The sequence below is a fragment of the Helicoverpa armigera genome, chromosome 21 (assembly GCF_030705265.1).
Source record: "Helicoverpa armigera isolate CAAS_96S chromosome 21, ASM3070526v1, whole genome shotgun sequence".
Taxonomy (NCBI): Eukaryota; Metazoa; Arthropoda; class Insecta; order Lepidoptera; family Noctuidae; genus Helicoverpa; species Helicoverpa armigera.
The window spans coordinates 1,523,991-1,534,125 of NC_087140.1; the positions used below are offsets into that span (position 1 = coordinate 1,523,991).

Here is a 10,135-nt window from a genome sequence, read left to right on the forward strand (position 1 = left end):
GCTTAGGTCGGCCGGTCAACAGCTGACCGTCCAGGACGCAGCAAACCTAGACCCGCTCATTATCCTCAGGGACGTCCTCAGCTACAACACCGACGAGGACGTCACGAAAGCCCTGAGGACGCAGAACACCAAGCTCTTCGCCGACCTTGCGGCTGAGGATGACCGCGTCATAATAAAATATAGAAAAAGGCTCGGAACCAGCTGATGTGCCACATTGTTGCGAGTCTCCCCACCCTCTGGAGCAGATTGACAGGGGCGTCTGCCGTGTATATAGATATGCAGCGGATCAGGGTGGAAGACCAATCTCCCTGGTTCAATGCTCCCTATGCTTAGGATATGGGCACGGCAGACGCCTTTGCACAGAAAAGAAGAAGCCTGCAGCCACTGCGGTGGCCCTCATTTACGCAATTCTTGCCCAGAAGCGAAAGCCAATGCGCCCCATCCTGTTGTAACTGCACTAGAGCCGGGCTGGAGGGAACGACGCATAATGCGTTCAGCCCGGACTGCCCGGTGAGACGCAGATGGGACGCATTGGCGAGGTCAAAAATCGGATACTGCTGAGGGCGCCGCGGTGGACACCAGGTCATACAAAGTTCTGCAGGCCAACCTTCAGAGCAGCTGGCGACCGCCGAGCTGCTTGAGGCCGCTTCACGGTCGAAGGCGTCGTTCGCTCTCATCCAAGAGCCTTACGTGGGCTCTGTCCGGAGAATGCGGAGCTACCGGGGGGCGCGAATCTACCAGGCTTCGGAGGAGGGAGAGGGCACTGTAAAAGCTGCCATTGCAGTGTTCGACCACGACCTCGACGTCATACAGTGCCCAGAACTCACCACCCATAACATCGTCGTGGTGAGGATCCGGACCCAAGCCTGGGAGATCGCAGCGGCATCGGTGTACTTCGAACCGGACAAGCCCATGGACTCGTACCTGGAGCACCTCAGAGCGGTCAGGCGGAAGCTGGGAAGTCGCCACCTTCTCATCGGAGGCGACTTTAACGCGAAAAGCTCATGGTGGGGGAGCCTTACGGAGGACAGCAGGGGGGAGGAGCTATGCTCCACACTGGACGAGCTGGAGTTGCAGGTACTCAACAGCGGCACCCTGCCCACTTTTGACACCATCCGAGGGGGCAGGAGATACTGCAGTCACGTCGACGTGACGGCATGCTCGGCGGATCTTCTCTGCCTGGTTGAAGGCTGGGAGGTAGACGAGGGACTGACGAGCTCGGACCATAACGGCATAAAATTTAGGATAAACTTGAAAAAATCTTTAGGCACAGCAATAAAATCAACTACTAGGACTTTTAATACCAAAAAAGCAAACTGGGTCCAGTTTCGTGAGAAACTGGCCCAGTTTAAAATAGAAGAAAATATAAATCAGACAAAATTTGAAGAAATTGAAAATAGTCAAAATTTAGAAAAAACCATAAATAAATATTTAGAATTAATAGAAAAGTCATGCCAGGAAACTATACCGAAAAAGAAAAACTTGGAAAAAATTACCTTGCCGTGGTGGTCCCAGGAGCTCGAAAGCCTGAAGAAGGAGGTCACCACCAGGAAGAGAAGTCCGCTGCGCCGCTCCAGTCCGAAGGCAGATCGTCGTCGAAGAGTACCTGCAACACAAAGATAAATATGAAACAGAAGCCATGATAGCCCAAACGAGGAGCTGGACGGAGTTCTGCACAAAGCAGGATAGGGAGGGGATGTGGGAGGGCATTTACAGGGTGATAGGGCGTACCGCAACACGGCACGAAGACGCCCTAATTAGAAGTGGTGTATATCTGACTCCGGCAGAATCCGCATCGCACCTGGCTGAGACCTTTTATCCGCAGGACCTGGAAGAAGAGGACACTGAAGAACAAAAGGACATCCGACGTTTAGCCATGCGGGTAAACGACCCGGATCATGATGAAGAACATGACCCGCCTTTTACTCCGCATGAGCTCATAACAGCAGTGTCCTCCTTTAACCCAAAGGCGCCAGGCGCGGACGGTCTCACCGCGGACATCTGTCGCCAGGCAATTCTCCAGGACCCCGAGGCGTTCCTTGCCCTGGCCAACAAATGCCTCAGTCTGGGCCACTTCCCCAAAGTGGAAAGAAGCCACAGTTGTGGTACTGAGGAAGCCGGGCAAGGACAACTACACAAACGCCAAATCGTATAGGCCGATCGGGCTCCTGCCCGTGTTAGGAAAGGTCCTGGAAGATGGTTGTCACGAGGCTCCAGTGGCACCTAGTACCGAGGCTGAGTACCCGCCAGTACGGCTTCATGCCCCAGAGGAGCACCGAGGACGCCCTCTATAATCTAGTGAACCAAATAAAGGTTGAAATCAAGAACAAAAAGTTGGTCACCATTGTCTCGCTGGATATAGAGGGCGCCTTCGACAGCGCCTGGTGGCCAGCCATAAAGGTCCGACTGGCGGAGGAAAAGTGTCCGGTCAACATTAGGCGGCTACTCGACAGCTACCTTGGCGACAGATGTGTGCGACTAAGGTATGCCGGAGTCGAACATTGTAGAAACACACAAAAGGGTTGCGTCCAAGGCTCGATCAGCGGGCCGATACTATGGAACGTCCTCCTAGATCCCCTCCTCAAGAACTTACATGACCGCGGGGTTGTGTGCCAGGCGTTTGCCGATGACGTGGTTCTGCTGTTTGCCGGGGATACTGCGCTGGAGGTGCAGCGACATGCCAATGCCGCCCTCGAATTTGTTCGGGAGTGGGGCATCAGGAACAAACTCAAGTTCGCGCCACACAAGACTTGCGCAATGCTGCTGACGAACAAGCTGAAGCATGACACCCCACTTCTGCGCATGGGCGGGGTCGACATTGGCATGTCTCGCGAAATAAAGATCTTGGGCCTGACTATAGACGATAAGCTGACCTTTAACACCCACGTCGCCAACGTCTGTAGGAAGGCCCTAAATATCGCGAAGCAACTCCAACGAGCAGCAAAAATAAGCTGGGGACTGCACCCCGACGTCATCCGCGCAATTTACACGGCAGCAGTGGAGCCCGTCATCCTTTATGCTGCGGCCGCATGGTCGCCCGCCGCTCAAAAAATTTGTGTCCGCAAGCTCCTAAACACCGTCCAGCGGGGATTCGCACAGAAGATCTGCAAATCCTACCGCACCGTCTCCCTAAACTCGGCCCTACTACTCGCCGGGTTACTACCTTTGGACCTACGCGTCAAGGAAGCAGCCGGCCTATATGAGGCTCGCAAAGGGTCAACCCGGCTAGTGCTGGGAGACCGGGAGGTTGAGCGGGTGGTTGGATTTGCAGAGCTACCACACCCGCCTTGCGTATGGACCTGAACTTCAGGTGTCTAGATGACCGAAGCCTGGTAGACCAACACAACGTGCAGTCGCTCAGAATTTTCACAGACGGCAGCAAGTTCCAGGGCAAAGTCGGTGCTGCGTTGTCCATATGGGACAACCAGACCGAACTGCGGAGCCGAGCCTGCCAGCGTACTGCACAGTCTACCAGGCTGAACTTCTGGCCATATGCAGGGCCACTAGCGAAGCCCTGAACAGCGGAGCGGAGAGCTGCGGCATTTATAGTGACTCGCGGGCGGCCTTGCAGACTGTAACCAATCCCGGTCTATGCACTCCCTCGCAATCGAGGCGCGCCGAAACCTCAGCGTGGCCTTGACCCTTGGCAAAGCTGTGACCTTGTTCTGGATCAAGGCCCACGCCGGCATCGATGGCAACGAGCGCGCCGACGAGCTAGCAAAAGAAGCAGCACTCTCGAGCCGGAGGCAGCCTGACTATGACCGGTGCCCGGTCTCATTCGTCAGGAGTGAACTTCGTGGAGACTCTCTTGACGAATGGAACCAAAGATACAAAACGGGCGAGACGGCCTCCGTCACGAGTGTTCTTCCCGGACGCGAGGGAGGCATATCGCTTGGTGCGGAAAATACAGCCGCGGGGAATTTTAACTAACATCTTTACGGGCCACGGGGGGTTCTCCCAATACCTGTACCGCTTCAGGTGTCGGGAGAGCCCGTCATGTGTCTGCGACCCTGCGGCTGAGGAAACTGTCCAGCACATACTGTTCCAGTGTCCAATGTTTGAAACTAAAAGATTCAACCTCGCTCAAATGATTGATAAAAACGTGACACTCGGCGAAGCCTATGGGCTCGTCGCAGACAAAAAGACGAGAGAGCACTTCATAGCCTATGCAGAACAAATCTGCAAAATTGTAGTGGCGAGAAACGCGTCAGACTGAGTTGAGGCGTTTCTCTTCATAACAAAATGCCATGAAGCACAGAACCAGATAGGATATAAAAGTCTCTGATAACGTCAGAGGTACACGGCAGTACCCAGATGGCGGGTGCATTTTAAAAAAAAAACCTAACCTAACCTAACCTAACCTAACCTAACCTAACCTAACCTAACCTAACCTAACCTAACCTAACCTAACCTAACCTAACCTAACCTAACCTAACCTAACCTAACCTAACCTAACCTAACCTAACCTAACCTAACCTAACCTAACCTAACCTAACCTAACAACCCCACCTAACCTAACCTAACCTAACCTAACCTAACCTAACCAACAACCTAACCTAACCTAACCCAACCTAACCTAACCTAACCTAACCTAACCTAACCTAACCTAACCTAACCTAACCTAACTAACCTAACCTAACCTAACCTAACCTAACCTAACCTAACCTAACCTAACCTAACCTAACCTAACCTAACCTAACCTAACCTAACCTAACCTAACCTAACCTAACCTAACCTAACCTAACCTAACCTAACCTAACCTAACCTAACCTAACCTAACCTAACCTAACCTAACCACACTCCTGTCCAACAATCAGCAAGACCTTACCGTGTGGCCCAAGCAAACTTACAACGCAAGGAACTGGCTACCACCGAACTCTTATTAGAGGCCAGTGAAAGGCAGATCGCATGGGCTGATTCAGGAGCCGTACGTGAGGCGAGGCGAAGTATGAAGAACTACCGTGGTGCGAGAATCTACCAGTGCGAGGATGAAGGAAGTGGGAGGGTTAAGGCAGCAATAGCTGTCTTTGATGATGACCTTGATGTTATCCCCCACCCGAAACTCACCACAAACAACATCGTCGTGGTGGGGATCCGAACCAAAGCCTGGGAAATCGCAGTAGTCTCATACTATTTTGAGCCAGACCAACCGATAGGGCCATACCTGAACCAGATCGCCCAGATCAAAACGGAAGTGGCCAACGGTGGATTGCTGATGGGTGGCGACGCCAACGCAAAGAGTTCCTGGTGGGGCAGTACTGTAGAAGACCCCAGGGGTGAAGATATGTCCGGGACCCTGGAAGAGTTAGAGCTTCAGGTACTGAACACTGGCGACACCCCTACTTTCGATACCATGAGAGGTGGTAGAGCGTTTAAAAGCCATGTAGATGTCACGGCATGCTCGCTCAACCTCTTTGACCTGGTAGACGACTGGCGGGTCGACACAAGTGCAACGTCCTCGGACCACAACACGATATTTTTTAATGTTAAGGTAAAAAGGGAAAAGGGTATGAACATAAGCAGGACGACAAGAAAATTCAACACAAGGAAAGCGGACTGGGAAAAATTTAAGACAAACTTAGAGAAACTGAAAGAAGAAAATCACTTAAATTTAGAAAGTATAAAGTTAATTAATAGCAAACAAAATTGGAAGAGACAGTTATAATATATAGAAAATTATTCAAGAAGCATGTGAACAAGCCATTCCACAAGTTAAAAACAAATGTAAACTTACAATTCCGTGGTGGTCCGAGGAGCTCGCCTTGATGAGAAAGGAGGTAACAAGAAAGAAGAACCGCATCCGCAATGCCGCACCGGTCCGAGCGATGGTCCTTGACGCGTACCTGAAAGCAAAGAAGAGTATGAGATCGAAGAAAAAGCCCAAGTCGCCAGTTGGAAGGAGTTTGCCGGAAGCAAGATCGAGGGGAATGTGGGAAGGTATCTACAGGATCATAGGCAGAACCACCAGGAGACAGGAAGACTTGACCCTATCTAGCGATGGTGCATTCCTAAACCCAAGAGAATCGGCAGCCCTACTTGCAGATACGTTCTATCCAAAGGACACAGAAGAAGAGGACAACGCAGACCACAAGATGATTAGGGAAGCAGCCAGTCGATAAACGGGTGGACTCATGATGAATACCATGATCCACCGTTTACATCACTGGAGCTGAAGACCGCCGTGGCAGGTTTCAATCCGAAGAAAGCACCAGGAGGGATGGATTAACATCAGATATCTGCAGTCGAGCAATCTACCAGGACCCGGACGCGTTCCTTGCCCTATACAACAAATGCCTAGAACTGGCACATTTCCCGGACATCTGGAAAGAGGCAACGGTGGTGGTCCTCAGAAAACCGGGCAAGGACAATTATCAGAGCCCCAAGTCGTATAGACCGATAGGTCTGCTGCCGGTCTTGGGGAAGGTCCTGGAGAGGATGATAGTAGCACGGATTAAATGGCAGCTCGTGCCGCGGCTCAGTACTCGTCAGTTTGGCTTTATGCCCCAGAGGAGCACCGAGGACGCCCTCTATACGCTAGTGAAACACGTACAGGACAAGTTGAGGCTGAAAAAGCTAATTGTCTTGGTGTCATTGGATATAGAGGGAGCGTTCGATAGCGCCTGGTGGCCTGCCATTAGAGTCAGACTGGCTGAGGAAGGGTGCCCGGTAAATGTCAGGAGGCTACTAGACAGCTATCTCGACAGTAGGAAAGTCAGGGTTCGATATGCCGGAGAGGAATGCACAAGAGAGACGAACAAAGGCTGTGTCCAAGGGTCAATCGGTGGACCAATCCTGTGGAACCTACTTCTGGACCCACTACTACAGGACCTGGAACGGCGTGGGAACTTTGTCCAGGCGTTTGCGGACGACATCGTCCTCGTCGTGGATGGGGACACTGCAGCTGAAGTCTCACGGATCACCAATGCAGCCCTCGCCCATGTTCGGGAGTGGGGAGTCAGGAACAAGCAGGTTTGCACCGCACAAGACTTGTGCGATGCTCATAACCAATAAGCTTAAGTACGACACCCCAATCCTGAACATGGCCGGGTCGACATTGGTATGGTGAAAAGATGAAGCTTTTAGGACTCACCATCGACGAAAAACTCACGTTCAACGAACACACCGCAAACGTTTGCAAGAAGGCAGCCGAAATATATAAGCAGCTTTCCCGCGCCGCAAAATCAGTTGGGGACTACATCGAGACATAATCCACACCATTTACACAGCAACCATCGAACCTATCATCACGTACGCGGCTGCTGCCTGGGCTCCCGCTACCGCTAAGCAGGGAATACGGAAGCGGCTTGCCTCTGTCCAGAGGATTCGTCCAGAAGCTCTGTAAATCCTACCGTACTGTCTCTCTCAATGCCGCACTGGTGCTCTCTGGGATACTTCCTCTAGACCTCCGCATACAAGAGGCAGCAGCCTGTATGCGGCGAGGAGAGGGTCGTCCCAGTTTGTGCCGGGCGATAGAGATAGAGAGTATGGTGAGGTTTGCAGAAGCCCCTCATCCAGCCACGCAAATGCCCCTGGAGTTCGTGTGCCTTGCTGATCAACAGCAGGTAGACACATACAACGTGCAGACAGTGCGAATTTCACTGACGGCAGCAAGATTGAGGGAAGGTCGGAGCGCATTATCCTTATGGAATAATGAAGGCGAAGTCCAGAACCTCAAACTTAGCCTGCCGCGTACTGCACGGTCTACCAGGCGGAACTCCTGGCCATTTGCAGGGCAACAGACGTAATCCTCAAACGCACGGAATCGAGCTATGGTTTGTACAGCGACTCAATGGCAGCATTGCAGACGCTGTCAAACCATGGCTCGCTTCATCCCCTGGCGGTCCGCGCGCGAGCAAATTTGTCTCAAGCCTTGGACCAGAGCAAAGCTGTGTCTCTGTTCTGGATCAAAGCCCACGCGGGCCTGCCGGGGAATGAGCGTGCGGACGAGCTGGCGAAGGAGGCAGCATTGTCGTCACGGAGGCCAGACTACGACCAATGTCCGATTTCATACATCAGGCGACAAATCCGTCAGGATTCGCGGTGAGTGGAATCGGAGATATGTGTCGGGCGAGACGGCCTCGGTGACGAAGATGTTTCTTCCTGACGCCATCGCCGCCTTCCGTATTGTGAAACAGGTGCGGCCAACAGGCGTTCTCACACAGGTATTAACAGGGCACGGTGGGTTCTCAGAATACTTGAACCGTTTCAAGTGTAAGGAGAGACCATCGTGCGTCTGCGACTAACCGCAGAAGAGAGTGTCCCGCATATAATTCTAGAGTGTCCAATTTTCTCACGGGACAGATACAACTTAGAAAGCCAACTAGATGTCGTATTGACGAGGGACAACGTGAGAGACGTGATGTCGGGCAGGTGTAGAAATAAATTTTTAGAGTACTGCGAGAATGTAGCCAAAACCGTTATAAAAAGAAACAGTAGTGTATAAAACTATGTTTTATTTATAATATAGATTATAACATAGAAACATAGTAATAAGAAAAAAACTGTAAGTGTAATACATAAGAAAATTAGAAATAGTCATAAGAAAGATAGAATGTGTAACATGGTAGAATATAAGTGAAATAAAACAAATAGTATATAAGAACGTAAAATATTATTATAATAAGTTGTAAAATAAAAAGAAGTAAGAGAACTCATTTCCCTAAAATTTTAATAAATGTAATAATAGAATAGGAAATAGAATAGGAAAACAAAAGTGGAGTCCACCACGAGAATGAATGAGGAAGGATAGTAGAAAGAACTGTATGAAGCATGAAAGTACGAGAGGAAAATCAGCGAGAACTGGTATGAAGAGAATTAATTATAAGGCATAATAAATGTGGTTGGTTACAAAACCTAACCTAACCCAACCCTAACCTAACCTAACCTAACCTAACCTAACCTAACCTAACCTAACCTAACCTAACCTAACCTAACTCTGAGCTAACCTAACTCTGAGCTAACCTAACTCTGAGCTAACCTAACTCTGAGCTAACCTAACTCTGAGCTAACCTAACTCTGAGCTAACTAACTCCTGAGCTAACCTAACTCTGAGCTAACCTAACTCTGAGCTAACCTAACTCTGAGCTAACCTAACTCTGAGCTAACCTAACTCTGAGCTAACCTAACTCTGAGCTAACCTAACTCTGAGCTAACCTAACTCTGAGCTAACCTAACTCTGAGCTAACCTAACTCTGAGCTAACCTAACTCTGAGCTAACCCTAACTCTGAGCTAACCTAACTCTGAGCTAACCTAACTCTGAGCTAACCTAACTCTGAGCTAACCTAACTCTGAGCTAACCTAACTCTGAGCTAACCTAACTCTGAGCTAACCTAACTCTGAGCTAACCTAACTCTGAGCTAACCTAACTCTGAGCTAACCTAACTCTGAGCTAACCTAACTCTGAGCTAACCTAACTCTGAGCTAACCTAACTCTGAGCTAACCCTAACTCTGAGCTAACCTAACTCTGAGCTAACCTAACTCTGAGCTAACCTAACTCTGAGCTAACCTAACTCTGAGCTAACCTAACTCTGAGCTAACCTAACTCTGAGCTAACCTAACTCTGAGAGAACCTAACTCTGAGAGAACCTAATTCTGAGAGAACCTAAGTCTGAGAGAACCTAATTCTGAGAGAACCTAACTCTGAGCTAACGAGAAGAGGGTTGAGGGCGTTGTCCACCCTTCTCCTGCGCCCGTTGTGCCTTCTGCGGCCGGGGAAGGGAATCGAAATCTCCCTCTCCCGTTCCGCAGATTTTTTTCAATTTCGTCCTCCACGACTCTGCACTGCCGACCATCCTCCGCACTATGGCCGGCAGTGACAGATCGCCTCCGAAACCTAATTCTGAGTTAACCTAACCTAATCCTTTCTTACTCCTCTTTTGTACTTTCGGCGTCGTTAAAAAAAAAGTTGTGTCGCCGTAGGAGACAACTTCCCCCGTAGGACAAAACTTCTTCCATCAACCTCCGAGCCTTTTTCCAACTACGTTGGGGTCGGCTTCCGGTCTAACCGGATTCAGCTGAGTACCAATGCTTTACAAGAAGCGACTGCCTATCTGACCTCCTCAACCCGGGCAACCCGATACCCCTTGGTTAGACTGGTGTCAGACTTACTGGCTTCTGCCTACCCGTAACAACTG

At 50.4% G+C, this 10,135-nt stretch overlaps 1 protein-coding gene across 1 annotated transcript; it reads left to right on the forward strand.

Moving 5' to 3' along the window:
* Positions 1-708: 708 nt before the first annotated feature.
* LOC135118323 (uncharacterized) lies at positions 709-1,623 on the forward strand. The gene has a single exon (XM_064039956.1). It carries the CDS (start codon positions 709-711, stop codon positions 1,621-1,623), a length of 915 nt encoding a protein of 304 aa, XP_063896026.1.
* The last annotated feature ends 8,512 nt before the right edge of the window (positions 1,624-10,135 follow it).

Bases quoted from the DNA above. Each gene is read 5' to 3' on its own strand.
- LOC135118323 (XM_064039956.1), top strand. From the start codon at position 709: ATGCGGAGCTACCGGGGGGCGCGAATCTACCAGGCTTCGGAGGAGGGA.